The following is a 22,346-nucleotide window of genomic DNA, read 5'->3' on the forward strand; positions in this document are numbered from 1 at the left end:
CGCGCCCCGGGGCGGGGCCTCGGGCGGAAGTGGGTGTGACAGGGACGGGAGCCGAGAGGGCACTCGGAGGAGAGGTACTGGGCAGTGAGAGCCGCTGGGAGGGTCGAAGTCATGATTCCCCCGCAGGAGGCGTCCGCCCGGCGGCGGGAGATCGAGGACAAGCTGAAGCAGGTGGGGCTGGAGCTGGGGAGGCGGGGGAGGAGGTGAGGGAAGGGGTCGAGATCCGGGCCGGGTCTCTACTCAGGGAGGCGGCGGGAGTGGGAGGGGGCCCTCCCTGCGAGGAGCCCTAGTCAGGGTCGAGGCCGTGGATCTAGGACGCGGTGGTCTCCTTTAGCCTTGGGCTTCTGGTGATGTCCTTGCCTGCGCTCCCCCCAGGAGGAGGAGACGCTGTCCTTCATCCGAGACAGCCTGGAGAAGAGCGACCAGCTCACCAAGAACATGGTGAGTAACCCATCAGCTGGGAGGGCTTCCAGACGCCGGAGAAGAACCCTGCGACCCGGTAGTTCCGGTACCTAAGGCCTGGGGGTGCTGGTCTGGGTAGTGGTGGTGGTAACCTGTGGGTTTCTCTAGCAACAGTGTGGCACGTCTCTTAACACTCCCTTCCCCTTGTCCGCCCCTTCGCTGAGGATGCTGCAGCCCCCACTGGCCTGGACTTTCTGCTTTCTGCCTAAGTTCTCCATTCTTCTCTCCTTCTGCAGACATTTAGTGAGACTGACTTAGGTGGGCTGGGTACTGGCCATGCGTCATCATCAATTCAAGTGAGGGTTGGACGGCCGGGTTACCACTTCTGAGATTACTGAGGGCAGAAAAAGACTCAGCCTTCACCCCAGAGGGCTTGAGGGGTAAAATGAGCTCTGAAGTCAGAGAGATCTGGGGTCTAGTCCTCGCCCCTCCACTTATTTGTGTGTGGCCCCTGACAGATAACTCTGAGCCTCAGTTATCTCCTCTACTAAAACAAACGATGCCAACCTCCAGTGTAACTAACTGTGAAGGTCATAGTAATGCATGGAGATGCATTTTGCATAGTACCTGGTATACAATAGGTCCTCAGTAAATATGAGTTTCCTTCCTTGTTCCTGGAGAAGACTGGAAAAGCACAAGCAAAGCAGATACAAACTTGAGTATGTATTTAGTAACACAGTCATCAGGTTAATGAGATTCACTCTTCGAGAGAAAGTTTTTTTTGTTTTGTTTTGTTTTTTTTTGAGAGAAAGGGTTTTGAAGGTACCAGCAATGCATTTGAGGCTACTCTGTATGAAACGACTTCCTGTTCAGTCCAGGAAAGCATCAGAGAGGATAGAGATTGAGGTTTGGCTTCAAAGGGTGGAAGGGAAGCCATCCTGAGGTGATTATCTGAGGAGGAGTTAATTTAATGCTTGACTTGCCTTCAAATCAAACTTCAGCCAATTCATTTGGGCCACCTCTATGTGCCAGGCACACGGTAGGTTCTGGGGATACAGTGGTGAACAGGTATACCCTGTCCCTTCCCTCGTGGAGTTTATTGTCTAGAAAACCAGAGAAGAGGCAGCAATCGCCGAAGACCTGGTGGGTGGCAGAAGCGGTGCTGAGACAACGCTGAGGCCTGAGAGCACGGAGCTTCCCCCCGCAGGTGTCTATCCTGTCATCCTTTGAGAGTCGCCTTATGAAGCTGGAGAACTCCATCATCCCTGTGCACAAACAGACGGAGACCCTGCAGCGGCTGCAGGAGAATGTTGAGAAGACTCTGTCCTGTCTGGACCACGTTATCAGCTACTACCATGTGGCCAGTGACACCGAGAAGATCATCAGGGAGGGGTGAGCTAGGGCCAGAAGGTCACATTCCTAACGCCTCTTGGACCAGTGGCTGTAGGCCTTGGAAGGGAGGAGTAGAATATATTTGAGCCTAGAGTCCCCTGTGTTAACTCTCTTCTCCCCTTTCCAAATACCATTCTCTCCGTCCTTCCTCTTCATCTTCCATCTGCCCAGGCTAATAGGACTTTTCTCCCTTCCAGCCCCACAGGTAGACTGGAAGAGTACCTGGGAAGCATGGCCAAGATTCAGAAGGCTGTGGAGTATTTCCAGGACAACAGCCCAGACAGCCCAGAGCTCAACAAAGTGGTAAGGGGCCAGCAGAGTGACGTGAGAGGTTTGGGGACACCAGTCACGGCCCTGGTCTCAAGAGACACTGAACCAGCTTAAGAGAGAATGTAGTAGAATAAACAGAAGTATATAATACCATACACATACTGTAGGCATTAAGATCTCTGTCTCAGAAATTATAGGTATACATTTTTATTGCATCTTAATAATTTAACTAAATTATAAAATATTATATTTATAATTATTATTTATGAATTATAAATTATTATTAAATAATTATAAATTATTAAATAAATTTATTTATAAATAAATTATAAATTATTAAATATGAAGTATAAGTTTAACATTTGATTTTTATCAATGCATGGGTATTTTTTTATTGTAGCAAAAAATACATAATATAAAATTTGCCATTTTAACCATCTTTAAGGGAACAGTTCAGTGACGTTAAGTACGTTCACACTGTCGTATAACCATCTCCAGAATTCTTTTCATCATCTCAGACTGAAACCCTCTACCCATTAAACACTAACTCCCCTTTCTCCTCCCCACCAACCCCTGGCCATCATCACTCTACTTTCTGACTCAATGAATTTGACTAGTCAGGGAACCTGCATTCATGTTTTCATATTCAATTTTGTTGTGTCATATCTTTGTGTTTCAGTTTTGGGGTCTTTAGATCACCAGAGGGAGATAAAACTCGGGCCTAAGATCCCACAAGACCTAAGATCCCACAAGCCAGGGCTGGGAAGTGAGGTTTACTCAATGCATTGAGGAGAGGACAGAATGCAGACAGGAGAAAAGGTGGGAGCAGAGGCCCAGACATCCCAGCCGCTGAGGAACATTAGAGGGCAGGCCAGCTTGGACCCCCAGTCACCTGGCACACCTTCCTGGTGGCACCACAGTTCTTGCCCCGAGGTGTGTGTCTTACCCAGAAGAGGGGGTGGGCTGAGGAACAAAGATGGGAAACTGGCTTTTCTCCCACCCAGAAAGCTGTTGCTTAGAACAGTGCCTCCCAGCTTTCCTCGCATCGTGGCTCCATCGGAAATGAGACTGTTTGTGTGGCGCGCTGGGGTAAAGTGGTAACTAGCCAGTGGTCTCTGGCCGCGCACAGAGCCACCTGGCTACCCGGAGGATCGACAAGATCAATACCTTGGCACACCAGTAACGCAGTGGGCGCACACCAGTAAAACCATAATACTGCAGCCGTTGGGTGGGCAGCCTGGACTCAGAGATTGGGATGCCAGGGGCTGGAGAACTTGATTCTTGAGGGTGTCTCCCATGTTTGGATCACAGGGTGAAGAGCTCTGTGCTAGAACTTGGGTGTGGGAGTGGATTAGAGAAGGAGAATACAAAAAATATGCCATGGGTTTACCCTAGAGGACGTACTTTTCATTTAAGCAGAAATGCTCCAACTCCTCTCTCTATTTTTAAAACATCTTTACTGAGATGTAATTCACATACCATAAAATTTACCCATTTAAAGTATAAAACGCAGTAGTTTTAGTATAATCACAGAGTTGTGCAACAACACCGGAATAAATTTTACAACATTTTTCATTGCCTAAACAAAGAAATCCATTGGCAGTCACTCTTCTTCCCTCCCCACCCAGCCTCTGGTAATCACTCATCTATCTTCTGTCTCTGTAAATTTACCTATTCTGGACTTCTCCTGAAAATGGAATCACACAATATGTGTGACCTTTTGTGTCTGGCTTCCCTCACTTAGCATAATGTTTTCAAGGTTCATCTATGTGGTAGCGTGTGGCAGTGTTTCATCCCATTGTATGGTTGAATGATATTGCATTGTATGCATCTGCCACATTTCATTTATCCATCCAACACTTGATGGACACTCCACTTTTTGGCTGTTATGAACAGTGATGCTATGAACCCCTGTGTACGAACTTTTGTGTGGGCATATGTTTTCAATTCTCTTATCTGCTCTGGATACCTGTCGCTTATCAGATGCATGATTTGCAAGTATTTCCTCTCATTCTGTGAACTGTCTTTTCACTTTTTTGATGGTATCGTTTACAGCACAAAAGTTTTTAATTTGATGTAGTCCAATTTATCTATTTTTTTTTTCTTTTGCAAACCTTTTCTAACAAGAACACAAATTAATGGTACAATGAGCACATAATCAGCTGATATCTGTGAAGCACCTACTTCTTGTAAAACTCTGGGTTTCACCTAGGAGCATACATTTTGAGAGAACACAAGGGAAAGAGATAACCAAGGAAAGCTTCCCAGCGTTTATTCTCTGGGAAAAAGGAAGTGAAGGCAGAGGAGGGCCGAGGCCCAGAATCAGGAAGGCAAAGGAAACGGGTGGGGAGGCGAGGGCCTGCTGAATGCTGGAACAGCCGTGGACCCTCTTTCTTCTTTTCCTCCTCCCTTCCTTCCTTCTTCCCTGTAGAAACTGCTGTTTGAGCGGGGGAAGGAGTCGCTGGAGTCCGAGTTCCGCAGCCTGATGACCCGGCACAGCAAGGTCGTGTCCCCTGTGCTCCTCGTGGATCTGATCAGCGGTGAGGACGACCTGGAAGTACAGGAGGAGGCGCCCCTAGAGCATCTGCCTGAGAGTGTGCTGCAGGACGTGATCCGCATCTCCCGCTGGCTGGTGGAATATGGCCGCAACCAAGGTGAGGTGTCCTGGGGAGGCGGGGGCCCAGGTGGCGGGGCCAGAGGGAGTGGGCTTTGCCCTTTGTTTCTTTAATCCACCTGCATTTCTTTTAAAACAAAGGAGTTTGGTAGGAAACAATATGAGCAATAAGGCTACAGCTTATGTATCAAATTATGAATCTAGCTAAATTCAGGCTTTTTTATATATATACCTTACTTTCCTGTTTCTTTCCTTGTTTTGATTAATTATAAAAACTTCAAGTAGCACAGAAAGGCTTGGGTGAAAAGCACAAGTCCATCTCCCCACTTCCCTAATGCTTACAGTATCATAACCCAAAGATGAGTACTGTTAAGGTTATTTATACCCTTCCAAAAAATTCTTTATGCAGCTGTGTGTGAGAGAGAGAATAAAGATGTGTGCACCTGCTCCTTATTCCCAAGCGGAAGGGGGCGTACTAAACACTCTCCTATGATTTGTTTTTTTGGTTTTTGCTTTCAACTTAGTAATATGTCTTGAGAGTGTTTCATATCAGTACATGTATATTTACTTCATTCCTTTTGGCAGTTGCATAATATTCCATGGTGTGTTGGTACCATCATTTCTTTAAATCCAGTCCCAGGATTTTTTTAAAAAATCCCAAGTTAAGCAAAAAATTAAAAAAAAAAAAAAACAACAACTGTAATCAATATTCAATTTTAAGCTTTTTAGCCCTCCACACTCTTCTTCTCTTTGTTAGTTTGTACACACACCAAGTTGTCAGTGTGCGATATCACTGCCCCCGCCTTCCCTCGAGGACTCTGTGGTGCCAGGTCTCAGGGCCGCCTGTACTGACCACACGGCACGTCTGTGGCCCGTGAGCTGCACTGTGGGAGCCGAGGGCTCGGCGGGAGCTTTTCAGGGGCTCCCTTGGGATAAGACGGAGGGAGGCCAGTGGATGCGTCCAGACCCCTCAGTCCCCTTCAGTCCGAGCCTCAGTGCTTTGTTCCATTTTTCACGTTGGCGACACACTCGTTGGGAACTGCTAAAATGTACCGTGGCATTCGTATCTTTTTCCTTGCTCGTTTGCATTTTTGGATTTTCCAGTTTTCCAGGATTGACAAATAGTGCTGCAGTGAGCACAATTGTATGGCTTGCTTTTCTTATTTAGGAAGTTCTCCGAGATATTTTCTCAAAGGTACAATTATCAGGCAGAACTGTCTGAACAGATCTGTAACCTTGTTGCCGTCGTGAGTTCCCCTCCGGGTAGGTGGGGCCAGTCGACTGACCCACCGAAAATCCCACAGCTGTTTGTTCTTCATTAGCTTTATTTATCTTAGCTATTTGACAGGGCTTTCACAATCCTCTAATTTTTTAAAATTTGCATTTCATTCATGGCTAAAGAAATGGTGTGGTTTTTTTATTCACTGACACTTGTCTCTTTATCGCATATAAATTGCTCACATCCTTTGACCCCTTACCAAGTTGAAGCTGGATGTTAACTTTACATTTTTTTAAATCTAAAAAAACCTTACTGTGGACTTCCTTGGCAGTCCAGTGATTAAGACTCCGCACTTCCAGCGCAGGGGATGTGGGTTCAATCCCTGGTCAGGGAAGATGCCATGTGGCATGGCCAAAAAAAAAGACCTTACAGGGAATTCCCTGGCGGTTCAGTAGTTAGGACTTGGCACTTTCGCTGCCAGGGGCCCCGGGTTCAATCCCTGGCTGGAGACCTAAGATCCCACAAGCCACATGGCACGGCCAAAAATAAATAAATAAAATAAAAAATAACAACTAATTGTTGGTTCTGTTGGGGGATACTTTCCCTTTTAAGGCTTTGATTTGGGACGGACGAGGCCATGTGGGAGGCTGATAGGAAGGGGTTAGCAAGGAGCAATGGTGGCCACCACTGCTGCCCTGCAGAGCTGCGTCTGGAAGTGAGAAGGAGGCCCTGGGGCCAGGCAGAGGCAGGGACCCCAGCTGTCGCCCTTCTCTCCTCAGACTTCATGAACGTCTACTACCAGATCCGCTCCAGCCAGCTGGACCGCTCCATCAAAGGCCTGAAGGAGCACTTCCGGAAGAGCAGTTCTTCGTCTGGGGTCCCCTACTCCCCTGCTGTCCCCAACAAGAGGAAGGACACACCTACCAAGAAGCCGGTCAAGCGGCCAGGTGAGTCCCCACCCTGGCCCACCTCAGAACCAGACAGAAGCTCTGTGGGACCCGGGTTGCCTTTGGCCACCATGGGGGTAGCAGCCGCTACAGCTTGACCTCACAGCGACCCCCAACTGTAGGTACGCAGGACAGAAAGCAGGTGTCTGCCCACCTAGCAAGGCCCCATCCGGTGAGCTCCTCTCTACCCAGCCGAGTCTGGGGGCTACATAAGTGTCCGTGGAGTGGAGGGTCACAGGCACGGAGAGGCGGGCTGACAGGGGTGCCGGGGCAGAGCCCCTTGCTGCACCCCCTTCTCCTCCCCGCGTCGTCCTGTCAGGAGGCCAGGCATGCTGCTGCTGGCAAAACCATCGACAGGACAGGGGCAGGCACCGCAGCCATCACCGTGCAGAAAGCCAGGGTGGCCTGAAGAAGTGGATAGGGGAGAGTTTACACTTTGACAGCCGCCCAGAAAGGAAAATAATCCCACGCCTTCTTCTCCAAAGAACTTAATCCGGCTTTGGGGCTCCACCCGAAGTTAGTGCCTTGCGGCGGGAGGGTCAGGGAGGGGTGTTGAGGTGGGAGACGCCTGGGCTGTGGGCGTTGGTGTCCTGGGCGAACAGCTCGCTGTCTGCCCTTCTGCCCGTCGTCGTGCCCCCTGTAGCCTGCGCCCCAGGTACACAGTGTTCCTGTGTGCCCGCCTCCGCCTGGCCAGCCTGGCTGTGTCTGGCTGCTGAGAGGTGTGGCCCTCGAGAGGCTGGGGTATTCCAGGCTGAGGGGCTGCTGCAGGCCCCAGGGAGACAGAGCCAGTGAGGCTGGGGGCTGCTCCCACCCTAGCCTTCCCTGTCCGGCTGCTGCTGTGGGCACACACCGCAGGCGCACCGGTGGGACCCGCCCCTCACGACAGCGTTTTCCTTACCTGCCCCTCAGAGAACAAGGGGCCTGTTGACACTTGCCGCGAGCACCCACTCCTCCTCGGGCCTTTGTTCAGGCTTCGGAGATATGGCGGAGCCGAGGGCGCCCGCAGGGGCGCAAGTGAGTAGGGCGTAAGGGAATCTGGGTGGCCCCGGCAGGAAGAGCACTGCCTTCCCCCCTCCGGTGTGGATATCCTGGCCGAGCCCCTGGGGAACCTGCCGCAAACGGTGACTCTCCTAAGCCAGCCTGCGTGGCCGCGGCTGCCTGCACCCGGGCCTGTCCGTCTCTGTACCTTGGTTCCGGGAGGCTGCGAGGCTGCCTGGGCCTTGGCGGGTCTGGGCTCTCTTCCCCTCTGTCTCTTCTCTGATGGGCCCAGTGGAGGCCCCAGGACCCAGTCTGCATCCAGGAGTGCTGCTGGCCATGCAGGGAGCAGGGCTCTGATCTCGGGGCCCCCAGTGGACCTAATCTAGCTTGGTTTAGAGCCCCCAAGAGGAAACCTCGGGCTCTGAGCGTCCCTCTGGTTTCTGTGGGGTTTCAAGAGTTGTCAGGAGCTGGGGGGCTCAGGACTGACGTCAGGAACTAGGGAATCAGGCCCCTGGGACATCAGTTCCCAGCTCTTGAGGAGAGGAGCAGGGAGGCCTCGGTGGGTAATGAAACACCGAGCTCAGCGTCGTTCGTGGTGATTGTGCTCCTGATGGGTTTGGTGGCTGCCGGATCAGTGTCCCCAGCCCACATCCATGCGAGCATGCTGGCGAGGCTCGTGGAGGCCCGGCGGGCCCACCTGCTCCTGGTCAGTTGTGGGGCAGGGAACTGATTCGCTCATTAGCAGGGCTGCTCACTGAAGGGGCAGAACCCAGCGAGACAGATGCTGAGCCCAAGCCCCAAGCTTGGTTATTAGTAACTAACTGCGGTTGGTGCAAACAGAAAGAAATGAGCCGCTCCAGACACTGTCCCTTCTCCGCTAGCCTTCTGGGGAGCGGCCAGGACCCAAGAAGCCTCACTGTGTTCAGAGATGCAAGGGGGCACCTGGGAGTCCCCAGGGAAGAGAGGCGGGGTTACACTCACGGGTGCCTCCCCTGCCCCAGTACGTTTCCTTAACAGGGCAGCTGTACACGTCTGTTTTAAATGCTGTTTTGTTTCCCCACGTTTTCTGCCCTGAGAGGTCTCGTTCCCACAGAGGTCGCTGACCCTGGAGGCTGTGGGCGCTGCAGTTTTGTTTTCATTGTTCTCACTTGTGATACTAACTGTTGGTTTTTTCCCCCCATGCCAAGAGCATGTGCCCTTCCCTGCTGCCCTCCCTCCTGCTCTCTGTGTGACGGCTCCTATTAACTTCTTTTTGGCTTTTGAGTTTTTCCCAATTGCTTTGGTGGTTTGGGTCCCTCCCCTGGTGTATGGGGCCAGTCTGCCTCTGGGTCTCCAAGCCTCCGGCTTGGGCACCGCTATCCCAGGAAGCTCAGTCCCATTTCACCAACTCCTGGGTGCTGCTTTCCTTTGGCTACTGTTTGGCCGCGTCCCGGCACTGAGCACGCCCGGAGAACTCGGCCTGCCCTTTGGGCGGGAGCCGTGGGCCTGCCCGCTTCAGGGTGCCCGCAGCCTCTGCCGTGTGCTCTCGCCTTCTGGGTGGGAGAGCTCCATCGCTAGCTCCTCCATCCCAGGCCCTTGTCTATTTCTGAGTTAAGTGCCGCTCAGTACGGCTTTTTTATTTTTGGCTTCTCCTGGTGGATCTTTGCCCATCTCATCTCCTTCACCCTCTGCACTTCCTAAAATGAACTTCGGATCTGGAACAATGCGGGTCACTGGCAGAACCAGGAGCTCCACTGGGGGAACGAAACGTGTCTGTTCCTCCACCTCCTCCCGCGGGGCCTCCGGCGGTCCCGGGAAAGGCCTGCTGGGAGAGATGGCACCCGGGCGTGCTCTCTGCTGGGGGTGGGCGTGGGCCTGGGGGGCAGGTGGAGGGCTGCTGCTGTTTTCTCTCACTCGTTTCCTAGGTCTTCTTATCTCCTCTCTGTGTGGCTCTGGTGACAGGGACGATCCGTAAGGCTCAGAACCTTCTGAAACAGTATTCCCAGCATGGTCTAGATGGGAAAAAGGGGGGCTCTAACCTCATTCCTCTGGAAGGTAATCATCCTGTGTTCCTCTCCTCTTCCCTTCTCCTCCACCGTGTGTCCACTCACGTGGTAGGGCAGAGCCTCCAACCCCCCAGAGGGCCTCGGGCGCAACCCTGAGAGGGGACCAAGGGTGGGAACTGAGGTCCTGGGCCTCTGACCCCAGCTGGCTTGGGGGCAGCTTTCACGGCCCTCGGCCTGGTCCTGTCTGGCTGACGGCAGCTCTGCCCTCCCGGAGGCTTCCCGCTCCCTCCCCTCCCTGTTTCTGTCCTTGTCTCCTGTTTGAACTCAGAGAAAGTTCTTTGTCATGGGCAGCCCTTTCACGCTCAGACCAGCAGTGACAGGACCAAGGCGGCCGAGGCCTCCTGGCCGCCCCCGTCCACCTGAAAGGCGAGCATGTGCCACAGGGGACAGGCAGCCCGTACACCATGTCCCTGCCTCCCTCCCATCAGAGGAAGGACACCCTTGCCCTAGTGGACCAGATCCGCCTTCAAAAGAATGACCCTGGGGGCGAAAAGAAGCCTGTCCCCATTCACTGGGCAGTGACATTTCTCGAACTGGATCTCTCCCCAAATATGGTGAGATAAACCCCCTGGGGCTGAGCATCAGACCTTCCGCAGATGCTGGAAACTCTCCAGAAACCCGGCTTTCTCGTGGCCTCCAGGCTTGGGGAAACCAGCTCCCGAGGATGGTCCGGGGCACTGCAAGTCAGGCTTGAAACGGCTGTTCCCAAGGTGGTCTGAGGCAGAGGAGGGGCTCAGAGCCCTCTCCAATGCCCCTTCCCCTACACCCCGTCTCACATCCCCCCCTGGAGATCGAGGGCTTCTTCCCAGTCCCCCGAGAGGCAGCCACCCCGCCCCTGGATAAACGCTGCTTGTGTTTGCGGCCGACGTCTCGCTAGGTCACGAGCATGATTTCCGAGTTAAGCACCTGTCCGAGGCCCTGAACGACAAGCACGGGCCACTGGCCGGTGAGTACTGCAGCCCAGCCCGAGGGCAGCCGCCGCTGCGTTCACGGCCGTCCCCAGAGGGCCTGCTCCAGCCTGGCCTAGCCGGCCGCTCCGCTCCAAGGATGAGCCCGGCCCCTCGCCTCTCTCTCTCTCCGGTCTGTCTCTCTTTGGGGCACTAGGTCCCCTTGCCTCTCTCCAGGTGGGAGTGCCCGCCTGGCTCTCAGGGCCTGGGCCAAGGGCAGAAGTTGCCGCCACTCGGAAGGAGGGCAGAGAGGGCAGGCGGGCCCCTGGAGGGCAGGGAGCATCAACACCTGACCCCAGCGATGGCTCCAAAGCTCTGACTCCTCGGAGCCCGTCCCTCGGCGCGTAGGACCAGGTTGCCAGCGGGCACCCCTGCCCCAGCCTCCAGTGCAGTAGCGGGATCCTGTCTCCTGCTGGGGCAGCTGACAACCAAGGAGCGCCCCCCCTCTGAGGCTCACATTGCCTCTTCTCCAGTTTTGATGCCCTGCCAGCTAGCCTTACGGACCAGAGCCCACTGCCTTTGTATACATTCCAGAAGGCCTGGCGGGGCTGGTGTCTGGCTCCAGAGGCCCGGCATTGTCGGAGATGGATGACCTCTGTGCCTGCCTCCTTGAGGTGGACGCGGCCACTTGCCCATCCCTGGGTGTCCTCTTCCCAGTACAATTCAGCATCCTCAGTCCTGGGGTCAGGTGTGCCTTACCCAGGAAGTCGATTGGGGGATCTTCTTATCCTTTTTATCCATCTCCCCAACACCTCTCATACCTGACATTCCGGAACAAAGGCTGGACTCGGCCCCTGTTTATCCCCTCGAACCCTGTCGGGCCTGCTGGAGTTCTCTCAGCTTTCTGCCAGCACAGTCCTTTTCCCCGTCTGCCAGTCTGGCTACGGGCCAGGAGCTGGGGAGACTCGTGCCCCAGCCCCCAGCAGGGAGAGGGTCTGCCCCGAACCAGTAGCTCAGGGGCACTGCTTTCCCCCCAGGGAGAGATGACATGCTGGACGTGGAGACCGACGCCTACATTCACTGCGTCAGTGCCTTTGTCAAGCTGGCCCAGAGCGAGTACCAGCTGCTGACGGACGTCATCCCTGAGCACCATCAGAAAAAGACCTTTGACTCTTTGATACAGGTCCTGCCCCACCCCACCCTGCCCCTGGGCCCTGACCAGGTGCCCCAGCAAGAGCTGTCACTGCAGACGCTTGAGTTTGGTCCAGCCATGCGGTCCATAGCCCTCAACTCCAGCCACCACCTCCACCTCCCATCCTGGGGCTCTGTCCTGGGTGGCGTGGCCCGGTCGGGACCTCCCCATTGGGGGCATACTTCCCCCACGCCCCTCCAGGTGCCCTCACTGTCCCTGGGAACCAGCTGGTTGCCCGCTCCCCTGAGCCCTCTCCCTGCCCCGCTCTCTCAGGATGCCCTGGACGGGCTGATGCTTGAAGGGGAGAACATTGTGGCTGCTGCCCGGAAGGCCATCATCCGACACGACTTCTCGGCCGTGCTTACCGTCTTCCCCATCCTGCGGCACCTCAAGCAGACCAAGCCTGAGTTTGACCAGGTGCTCCAGGTATGTGGGCGAGGGTGCCCTTGGGGGCCCCGGGAGGAGGAATCCTGCTGCCCGGTGCGGCCTCCCGGGAGAGCTGCGTTCCCTGCCCCCACGCGTCTGCTCCGCGGGTGAACGGGCCCCCGGGCACGTGGAGGTGCTCTCAGGGCGAGGGAGGAGGAGAGACCGCGCCCCGGGGTGAGGGGCTGGGGAGGAGCAGGGCCCCAGGCACAGCCTGTCGCCGGGTGCTGGCGCCCCGTGCGGCCACGTGCTTCCTCAGGGGACGGCCGCCGGCACCAAGAACAAGCTGCCCGGCCTCATCACCGCCATGGAGACCGTTGGAGCCAAAGCGCTGGAGGACTTCGCTGACAACATCAAGGTGCTCTCCCTCCCTCTGCTGCCATGCAGGACGGCCCCTGGGGCCGTGGGCAGGGCCACCGGTGACCTGGCTCGGAAAGTCTTTGTGAAAGCAGGCCTCCAGGAGGGGCGGGCCTGCCCTGTGGGGAAGCCGGCCGTGCTGCTAGCCCGCTGTCAGTGCCCACGGGCCTCCCTTTCTTCCCCAGGGGCTCCAGAGGCCCCCACCGCAGGCGTCAAGCTCCTGCCCTGCTTTTCCCCCCGTCTAGTCACGTCCCTGTGTCCGTCCCGCTCACCTTTGTGCCCGAGGGGCATCCTGACACCTGTCTGCCAGGAGGTGGCGCCATGAGCCCGCAGACTGGGGTGTGGGGTGGGCGCGGGGCTCCCCGGGAGCTGCTTCAGGGAGTCAGGCTGTTCTTCCCACAGAACGACCCGGACAAGGAGTACAACATGCCCAAGGACGGCACTGTGCACGAGCTCACGAGCAACGTAGGTGCTGCCCGGGGGCTCCTGGGGCGGGGAGGGGGCGCAGGTGGCAGGACGGAGTGCAAGGTGCTTAGGGCCCCCAGCAGACAGGGCCTTTCCCAGGAGGCCAGACCCACAGGGTGAAGCAGGAAGTTTGCAGCCACCCTTTTCACTGGGCAGGCCCCTGGCCCCGTACCTGTCCTGGAATGGTCAGAGGGGGTGAACTGTAGGAGGTGATCCGACCTTTGGGTCCTGCCGTTGACCTTCTTCCTGGACCTGTTTTCTCCCCACGCAGGCTATCCTCTTCCTGCAGCAGCTCCTGGACTTCCAGGAGACGGCGGGCGCCATGCTGGCCTCCCAAGGTACTTGGCACCTCCCGGCGGGGCCCCGTGCCCCACTCCTCCCTCTGGCCTGGAGACGGGGTTAGCCCCCTCCGGGTGAGGAGATTGCCCCCACCCTGTGGAGTGGGAAGGAGATGTGGCCTGCGGCGGGACCCCCAAGCTGCTTGGGCCATCTGGGCCCAGCATCAGGAAAGCAGCCGGGCTTTGACTACCTTTCCTGGCCTCCACCCCCTCTCGGCTCCCTCCAGTGTCCTCCCTCCGGAGAGCAGAGCTCACCTGTTTGGAGGTGCCCTTCCCGCCCCGCCCCTCCTTCTGCATTTCCCCACCTCCTCTTGTGTTGCCTGGCCTCCTAATTAGTCCAGTACAGCTGACCCTTTACAGCTGGCACCTCAGGGCCAGCCCGGTGTCTCCCTGGGACTGGGGCTCAGGAGGTTAGCACGCGGGGAAGAGCGCGCTTCCGAGCACTGAGACCCAGCCCAGCTAGTGGGGCCCCCAGGCCTTCCCTGTTCCCCCCAGTCTAGGGGCAAGGAGCCAAGGTGCGGCCTCTGGCCTGTGGTTCTCCAGATGTCCACTTTCCAGTGTGTCGCTGGCCTTCAGGGGTCCAGCCTGGGCTGTCCTGCTGTCTGTTTCTGGCGTCGCGGGGAGTGGTCTGCTTGGCTCGGGTGTTGCGGCCGTTTCTAACCTGTTTTTGCACTTTGCGTCTTTCTCCCTCCTTTGTCTCTCCCCGCTTCCCCTCTGTGCGCGCTGCCTCTCTCTGCGTAGTTCTTGGGGACACATACAATATTCCTTTAGACCCCCGAGGTAAGCAGCAGGGCTCTGCAGCCCCATCTTTCCCCTCTGAAGCCCCATGAGTGAGGTTCCCTGGGGACAGAGGCACCTGGACAGACTCAGGACCCCAGCAGGAGCGGGCTCAGAGGGGACACGGGTTCCTTCCGGGTGCTTCCAACCCTCTCAGCTCCCTGACGGCCACCTTCTGTCTCTGGGCTTCCCCAGGCAGCATCCTGCTGTGTCCAGCACCCCGAGTACACCCTTCAAGCTGGTCCAGCACCTCCCTGTCCCATTCCCCCCCCATCCGCTCCCTTCCCCCCTTGGCTTTCTGCTCTGTGCAGGCAGCAAGTCTCTGCTCAGAAGGGCCTGGTAGAGGAGGTTGTGGGCAGTGGGGGTGAAGGTGGAGAGGCCATGGGGGGGCCTATTCTAAGACTGTGTTGCTGACAAATGGGAGAAGTGGGCCTTGTCGGTACCCCCAGCGTGGGTCGGGGGCTGGGTTGCAGAGGCTGTCCCGTTCCTGTCCTGCCAGCCTTCCTGCAGGCCCTGGGCCAGCTCATTACCCCCGCCGCCCGAGACCGTGGGGGCGCCGGCCCTGGATTCCAGGAAGAGTCCCAGGGAGCGCCCCCCGCAGCGGGAAGGGAGCCCTGTAGCTCAGCACGCCCCCAGCTCTTCCCAAGGGAGGCTCAGCCCCTCCGCGGGCCTAGGGGAGGCCAGAGAGGGTCTCGGCTGCTGCCACTGCTGCGGTAACGGGACTCCTCCTCTCACAGAGACCAGTTCCTCGGCCACCAGCTACAGCTCCGAGTTCAGCAAGCGCCTCCTGAGCACCTACATCTGTGAGTGCGCCCCGCCAGCCAGCAGCCTCCGGCGCCCGGCCTCCCTGCCTCCCTGCCTCTTCCCTCCGTCTCCTTTTTGTGCCCTCCTGCTAGTCCAGGTCCCACTCCTGAGCACCACCGCCCCGACTTTTAGAATTGCAGCCTGACCTCTGGTTGGGGGGCCGCGGGGGCTCGGCAAAAGGCTCCCGAGGCTGGTGGGGTCTCGAGTCCGGGAGGAACAAGGAGCGACGGGTGGGGTTTGGTCTGTGGGCCCCAGGATTGGGTCATTTGGGTCAGACTGCCACGGGAGGCGTGACCACATCCTTCCCTGTGCAGGTAAAGTCCTGGGCAACCTGCAGCTGAACTTGCTGAGCAAGTCCAAGGTGTACGAGGACCCTGCTCTGAGCGCCATCTTCCTGCACAACAACTACAATTACATCCTCAAGGCCCTGGAGAAGTAAGTGGCTACGGGTGCTGGCATGCAGCTGTCACCTGCCCGGGGCTGGCTGTGCCCCCTCGTGTCCAGGGCGGGGAGGACGCCGCTTTACCCTTCACCGTCCCAGGACCCAGGGAGGTGGGAGGCAGGCCCCACTGGTGTTACTGCAGAGGCCGGCAGCCTTTCTGTCATCCTCTCCCCTCTCCCCTGCTCCCACCCCAGGTCTGAGCTGATCCAGCTGGTGGCCGTGACCCAGAAGACTGCCGAGCGCTCCTACCGCGAGCACGTCGAGCAGCAGATCCAGACTTACCAGCGCAGGTGGGCCTCCGCCCCCGCCTCCTGCGCCCCGACCCGAGCACCCACCAGTAACGCTGCCTTCTCAGAGCCTCGGGATGCAGGGCCCGGTCAGAGCGGGCTCAGTGACGGGGAACCACCACCCCGTGAGCCCCAACCCGCGACTTGTTTTTTAATCACACTCATGGGGTGGAGAAGGGTAGTTGCCAAGGGTGACGACCAAGATGGTTGAAGGGCTGCCCGTCAGCGACGTGGGTAACGTTTAGACCAGGTGAAGAGCAAGGCCGCGAGGGCCCCTGAACCTCGCTGAGCCTCACTCTACAGGCGCTCTCTGCCCCTCTCCTCCTGTTTCTTAGTTTGTGCGTCTCTCTCTCTCCCTTTGGGTGTTTCTTCTCCGTGACCGTATCTCCCTCTGCTTTCCCGTCGATCTGTCCTCCGTTCCCTCTTTTCTCATCTGCTTCTCCATCTTAATTGGCCATGATATCAACGTGAAGTGTAGTTGGTAGTGTTTGTTCAATTTATTGAATGTTCTGTTTCCTGTTCTTGATTTGAAAAGCGAGCAGCTTGAACATTTTTATTCCCAAGGAAAAAAATCTCAGCTGTGTTTTGCTTAGTTACACCCCAGACCGATCTCTGCCCTCACCTCTCCCCCAGAAGATCAAGAGATTTTTAGAAAACAAAACGATCCAGCCCCAGGGAAGGAGCAGCTGCGTGAGGCTGTCCCTTCTCTGCCCTCCGCTTCCCTCCCTGCCTGGCAGTTGGCTAAAGGTGACTGACTACATTGCTGAGAAGAATCTACCTGTGTTCCAACCCGGAGTCAAGGTGGGCTGAAGGCCTGGGCTGGGAAGGGATGTCTAGCAGACGTGGTGCTTTCCGTTGTGTCTCTGGGAAAAAACAGACAACTGGGATGAGAAAGCAAAGGCTGCCCACGGCCATCCAGGCAGCAGGGGACAGGGCTGGGCTTGGGGCTCTGGGGAAGGAGCAGGGACGGGACGATTCTGCTCTGAGGGACGCTTCCTCTGCCATCTCCCCTGGCCCCCCAGCTTCGCGACAAGGAGCGGCAGATGATCAAGGAGCGTTTTAAGGTAAGTCGGGGTCCTCCTGCTCCACTGATGGCTGCCGCTACGGTAGCAACACAGACTCAAACGTTTGTCTTTGGGTCACTTCTGTTTCCACCGTTTTGCCGACCAGGGCTTCAACGATGGCCTGGAAGAACTGTGCAAGATACAGAAGGCCTGGGCTATTCCCGACACGGAGCAAAGGGACAAGATCCGCCAAGCCCAGAAAAACATTGTTAAGGAGACCTACGGGGCCTTTCTGCACAGGTGAGCCCTCCGCCTCTGCCCTCCCAGCCCCGCGCTCCCCCTGCCCCGGCTGGACCACTGGGCCCTTCTCTTCTCCAAGGAAAACCTGGAGAGGGTGGTGGCTTTGGGTGGCGGATCCAGTGCCCAGGGCTCTGGTGTGGGGCCAGACCCAGACGTCACCCAGGGGCGCCCCATCGGGAGGGCCTTAGGCTGAGGCAGAGCTGGGGAGGGGCTAGGCATCTCCACTGACCTCGGCACCTGATCAGGTATGGCAGCGTGCCCTTCACCAAGAATCCTGAGAAGTACATCAAGTACCGTGTAGAGCAGGTGGGCGACATGATCGATCGCCTCTTCGACACCTCCGCCTGAGCCGCCGCCGCCGCCCCTGCCTGGCTCTGCCAGACCGGCCATGTTATCGGACAGATAAACCAGTGTTAACTTGCCTCTGGGCCCGGTGAGTGTGGCGTCCTTTGACACAGGGGTCTTTCTCCAGCACCCCGACCAGGAGCCCTGTCCCCGAGCCCTCGGGTCCTGGTTTGCCCTTCGTCTCACAGCCCCCATTCCCCACACAAGCAGCGCTCTCCCGGAACCCTGGGGTTCCTCCACACCTCGGGTTTCGTGACCCTGACTGCAGCCCGCAGGGGCCACGTGACGGCTTCAAGGCAGGAAGGACAGAGAAGGAAGACAGAGGTCTGTGCCCTCAGCTGCCTCATGTGGACAGGAGCAGGAGAGCAGAGCGAGGCCACCTCCGGGCCAGCTCGGAGCTGGGCACGGAGAACCCCCTTCAGCCCAGGCGTGAGGGCTGGGCTCGGAGGAGCAGGCCGCACTGCAGCCACGGGGCCTGGAGAAAAGCAAGCAGGGTCGACCCGCTCTTGGATTCGGTGCAGAGAACGCATTCCCCGTCCCCGCGGTCCTGCGGTCTGGGCGGGTTCTGCCGCCGAGGCATCCCCCTGGTGGCTGGAGCAGGAGTGCTCTCTCCCCCGCCCTCTGAGGGCCAGCACTCTGCAGGACTTCACAGAAGGAGTTCTGACCACCCCGGGCCTGGAGCCAAGCAGCAGTGGTTGCAGAGGAGCAGTTAGGCCGCGTGTGGGGACTGGGTGACCAGTGAACAATCGTGAGATGATCTGGGGCAGAGGGGGTCGGGGGCATGAGATGGGCCCCACCTACTGCGATAAGAGTGAACAGCTGAGCTCGGCGAAGACAGACACCTGAGGCGCCCTTGCACTGGGATGATGGGTTTATTCCACACTCTTTGCTTGCGTGCTCACAGAAGGGAGATCTCAGCGTGGCCTGGGGTCCTCCAGGCTCAGGGAAGAGAGTCGACCTCCCTGCCCCCTCTTTCCTGAGATCCTGTCACAGCCCGACCCCTCAGGCCCCGCCCACCTTCAGGATCAGGCCCTGGCTTCCCGCAGTCACGCTGCTGCCCCCTTGGGCCTGGGCTGGGGCCGCTCTCAGCCCTGAGGTTGCTGTGGGCCGGCAGCCCGGACCACAGCCCGGTCTCCGCGGCGCTGATGAGAGCAGCAGCAGAGCAGTGAAGTAGCAAAGGGGGGGTGGGGTGGGGGAGGGGCGGGGAGGGGAGGTCAGCGGCCGGGCCGGCCTGGGGAGCCCAGGCGCCTCAGCAGAGGCACCCCGGCTGGGGCGGTGCGGGCAGCACAAGGTGGTCCTGTCCCCGGCCAGGCGAGGGTGTGCACCTTACTGAGCAGCCGGCTGCCGTTCAGGCAGGGCCTGAACCAGGGGGGAGTGGAGGACGAGGTAGCCCAGCAGCAGGCTCACCTCGTAGGCAACGCCCTCCGTCCGGAGGGGCAGCAGTGCCCCGCACAGGTCAGCCAACAGCAGTGCCTCCCCGGGTACCAAGAGCGCCGTGATTGCCTTTAGCGCCGTGTTCTGCAGGCACCCCTGGAAGGAAGAAAGTCGGGCTTTGCAGTGGGGGTGGCGCAGGGGTGGGCAGTAGAAGGGTGATGTCACGGCCCCTGGCTGTGCAACCTCGATGCCTCCATCAGGCCTCGGCAGCCACCTCCCAACTCACCGTCACCTGGAAGCAGGGCACCAGCTGCTGGGATGCGACTTGGGTTTTCAAATCCTGAACTACGTATTCCCTCTCGACACTCACGATCTCATTCACCGCATGGGCCTGGAACCCCAGCTCCATCACTGAAGGGGTGGGGGTGAGAACAGTGAATGAGAAATACCCCTGCCCCCACACCCCTCTTGGGAGTCGGGGCAGGAATGCTGGAGCCCTGTGTTGGTTGCTGGGGGCAGACTTGGAAACCGGTCTGAACAAGGGCTTTCCAAACCGGATTTCGCAACACCCCAAGTTTACTCCAGTTAGACGAAGGGCCTTACCAGATTCGCAGATGAATTTTCATTGTAGAAATAAATGCACCACTTCATGGAGGGGGACATGCTCACAGACTCATTCACCAGTATATCATCTCACACCTGAAATAATTAGGATTCATGGGGCGGCAGCCGTGGTATTTCCCAGACGGGAGGGATGTAAAGGAAGGATGGGACTTCGCCGCCGAGTTGGACGTCACCTGCTGGGCTGGTGGGATATTCACTGGGTGGCTCCACCTTCGGGATGTTTCCAGGAATGAGCCTGCAGTAGCCTGAGCCTCTGGGCTCGACACAAGTGTGCAGTTTGGCCCTGGCTGTTGGGGGCATTGCTCTGGGGTAGCTGATGGGGGAGAAGAGAAGACTGGAGGGGGGCTACAGCCTAGAGCAGGGGAGGACTAGGAGATGGGGCTGCTATTTGAGTGGGAGGTGCCCGGTGAAAGAAGAATGATCAGCTCCCCTAAGCCTGGGGGTGGACTGGTGTGAACACAGGCCCAGGACCCCTGTGTCAGGTGTTCGCTGGAGGCCAGAGGCTTCCCCTCCTGTCTCCCTTCATCTCCCAGCTCCTGTCCTGTCGGCACCAGTGTTGCCAAAAGCGAAGAAGCTGAGGCTGCAGTCGCTCTGGTCCCTGGGGAAGTGGAAAAGCTCTAAGTCACAGTCGGTCTCCGTGGTGAGGGCCAGGAAGAGCTCGATGTGGCCATCCCGGTCCACTCGGGCCTGTGGGCTCTGGTCCTGCCAGTTCACCCAGAGCCCGCAGAGGGAAAGGTACCACAGCCAGTGGCCCAGCTCCTGCTCAGAAGGGGGAGGAGGGGGAGACCCCAGCACCTGCCCGGCTGCTACCCACTGCCCTCGGGGTTCCAGAAGGGGCACCGTAAGGCATGGGAGTTGTGCCAGTGGTCTGGCAGGGCCACCAGGAGGGGGATACTCACTAAGAGGACCTCCCGGCTCTAGATGGGGAATAGCGAGGGCTGTGCCTGCCCAGTTCCCGAGACAAGAACCCCCGCCACACTCACGCCTCCCGGATAGTGAGTCCTGGTGTCCAGAGAGAGTCCCAGGGCAGCGTGACTCTGCCCTGCCGGTGCCCAGTGGAGTTCAAGGCCAGGCGAGCGTCCAGCCAGGACTAGGGACACAAGGATGCCACCAAGGCTCCCACTCTCCGTATATATGCGCCCCTGGGCTTGGCAGTTGGATGAAGGCCAGTACTTCTGTGCTGGGCTTACAGAGGTCTCCCTTCCTCACCCCCTGCCCCCACACCGTGGGTGCGCACCAGCCGCAGCAGCATCGTGGAGGACACTGTGTACCGCAGGGTGTCCTGGGGGAGGGGGGCAGCAGGTCACCTCGGGGGCGGGTACTATGTGACAAGAAGGAAGGAGACCCCAGCACTCGCTAGGCTGAGTCCTGTCCCATTCCGAGCTCAGTGCCTGGGCCCCCGCGTCCTCCACAGCCCGAGGACACTCACCACGTTAAACACGTTTGACACAAACACCTGCACGTCCACGAGCAGGGGCGCGCCTCCGTTGTTCGGCATCTGGCTGGTTTCCTGAACCTCCTGGGGTGAGCTGAGGTTGAAGAAGGATGGCCGGTCTGAGGGATGGAGGTTGAGGTCACCCACTGCGCTGGGGCGCAAATCGCAAAGCTCAAGACCCTACGCTTTCTACCTACCAACCGCTGGCACACTGAAGCCACACTCCCGAGCCAAGGGCCGTGGGGTTCCGAGCCTGAGGAAGGTGAGGCGGAGCAGGGGCCACAGGGCCGTCAGCAGCGGCTGCGTGGAGGAGCTGGACGGAGCAGCAGCGCCTCAGCTACAACCTCTACTTCAGTCACCGCTCTGGGCAACTGGGCAGTTGGCTGGAGGCAGCTGTTCTGTGCACCAACCCTGGAGCCTTGGGCCTGGCACACCCCCAGATTCACAAATCTTTGTGACAAATCTTTGAAGACAAAGCCCAGGGCCCAGCCCAGCCCACCTTGTACCTGCCTAGGCTTCCCGGTCCTGCTCCATTTCCACCACCTGGAACCAATTATCACACTCAAGACCCATCAAGCAGACCCGGGAAGCATGGGACCCCTGCCCAAACACACACACACACTTTTCTCTGACACTGTCCTTCCAATCTGGCCAGGTGCAGCCTCTGTTTCCACAGCAGGCACCGCCTGGCTAAATACCCAGACCCTCCTTACCAAAGTGCTCTGTGCTCAAAGACCTGAAGTGGGCACACCCTTGGGTTATCCCGCCTCTCAAACACTGAACTAATTTCATGTAAAAAGATTGGCTCAAGAACTCCGGGAGTGGGGCAAAGCTGGGGACAGGTAGAGGCTAGCTCCTCACCAAAGCTCGGGGGCATTTTTGTTCGGGGAGGGCTTCTTAGCCTGCCCTGGTCCAGCAGTGCCTTAGAACTGCTGCTGTGCGCCCCAGAGCAGGACTGACAGGTGTGCGGGTGACTTTCCTGGCCCGAAGATAAACCAAGCCCTTGGAGACCAGATCCCAGATAGCTGCAGTGAAGGAAGGAAACCCAAAGGCTGAAGGTGGGTAGGCACTGATCTGGCTGCCATGACTCCAAGGGACCCCAGAGAGCTGGGAACAGGCAAGGACCTGCCACCCACCCGCAGGCGCACGAACGCTACCAGGAACACACATAGTGTCCAAGTCTGTCATCGACCGGTTTATCGAGCGCGCTTAAACACTCAGCCCGCCTTTGTCGCGCTCACTGGCGGCTGCTGGTTCCCCGATCTACATACACCTGGCGCTTCCGCATGGCCGCGTGCAAAGAGCCTTCGGTCGTCCGAAGGCGCTCCCCGGCCTCAGTTGGGGATTTCTACGCGGATTTTAACTCTGCCGCCTTCGGCGCGGGCCGCCCTCTTTCCCTGTAACTCGGCAGGGCACCCCGCCCTC

At 57.9% G+C, this 22,346-nt stretch overlaps 2 protein-coding genes across 11 annotated transcripts; one reads left to right on the forward strand and one right to left on the reverse strand.

The window, feature by feature from the left end:
* The first annotated feature begins 26 nt into the window (after window positions 1–26).
* EXOC7 (exocyst complex component 7) lies at window positions 27–17,565 on the forward strand. Of its 10 annotated transcripts, XM_059048059.2 has the most exons (21): window positions 27–171; window positions 376–441; window positions 1,610–1,794; window positions 1,992–2,097; window positions 4,496–4,718; window positions 6,677–6,844; window positions 9,764–9,856; window positions 10,745–10,813; window positions 11,792–11,937; window positions 12,220–12,372; window positions 12,629–12,727; window positions 13,129–13,191; window positions 13,463–13,529; window positions 14,271–14,309; window positions 15,044–15,109; window positions 15,425–15,545; window positions 15,747–15,842; window positions 16,577–16,640; window positions 16,862–16,903; window positions 17,010–17,143; window positions 17,389–17,565. In XM_059048059.2, exons 1-21 carry the CDS (start codon window positions 112–114, stop codon window positions 17,489–17,491), a joined length of 2,163 nt encoding a protein of 720 aa, XP_058904042.1. In that variant the 5' UTR covers window positions 27–111; the 3' UTR covers window positions 17,492–17,565. The 10 variants fall into 10 exon arrangements, with proteins under 10 accessions (XP_058904042.1, XP_058904044.1, XP_058904043.1 ...); XM_059048061.2 differs by lacking the exon at window positions 10,745–10,813; XM_059048060.2 differs by lacking the exon at window positions 14,271–14,309 and having other exon boundaries at window positions 29–171.
* Window positions 17,566–18,814: 1,249 nt separating this feature from the next.
* Window positions 18,815–22,209, reverse strand: ZACN (zinc activated ion channel). Its single transcript, XM_059048997.1, has 8 exons — window positions 22,163–22,209; window positions 21,119–21,234; window positions 20,916–21,040; window positions 20,724–20,768; window positions 20,470–20,576; window positions 20,038–20,207; window positions 19,149–19,273; window positions 18,815–19,018 (listed from the first exon to the last, which is right to left on the reverse strand). Exons 1-8 carry the CDS (start codon window positions 22,207–22,209, stop codon window positions 18,815–18,817), a joined length of 939 nt encoding a protein of 312 aa, XP_058904980.1.
* Window positions 22,210–22,346: the final 137 nt, after the last annotated feature.

This window comes from Kogia breviceps, chromosome 19 (genome assembly GCF_026419965.1).
Source record: "Kogia breviceps isolate mKogBre1 chromosome 19, mKogBre1 haplotype 1, whole genome shotgun sequence".
Taxonomy (NCBI): domain Eukaryota; kingdom Metazoa; phylum Chordata; class Mammalia; order Artiodactyla; family Physeteridae; genus Kogia; species Kogia breviceps.

Excerpts from the sequence above, each read along its gene's own strand:
- EXOC7 (XM_059048057.2), top strand. The coding sequence starts at position 112 with ATGATTCCCCCGCAGGAGGCGTCCGCCCGGCGGCGGGAGATCGAGGAC. Across the intron at positions 9,857-10,744 it reads TAACCTCATTCCTCTGGAAG|GTCACGAGCATGATTTCCGA; the intron begins GTAATCATCCTG and ends ACGTCTCGCTAG. Across the intron at positions 10,814-11,791 it reads CAAGCACGGGCCACTGGCCG|GGAGAGATGACATGCTGGAC; the intron begins GTGAGTACTGCA and ends CTTTCCCCCCAG.
- ZACN (XM_059048997.1), bottom strand. The coding sequence starts at position 22,209 with ATGCGGAAGCGCCAGGTGTATGTAGATCGGGGAACCAGCAGCCGCCA. Across the intron at positions 21,041-21,118 it reads CTTCAGTGTGCCAGCGGTTG|ACCGGCCATCCTTCTTCAAC; the intron begins GTAGGTAGAAAG and ends TCCATCCCTCAG. Across the intron at positions 20,577-20,723 it reads CCACGATGCTGCTGCGGCTG|TCCTGGCTGGACGCTCGCCT; the intron begins GTGCGCACCCAC and ends TTGTGTCCCTAG.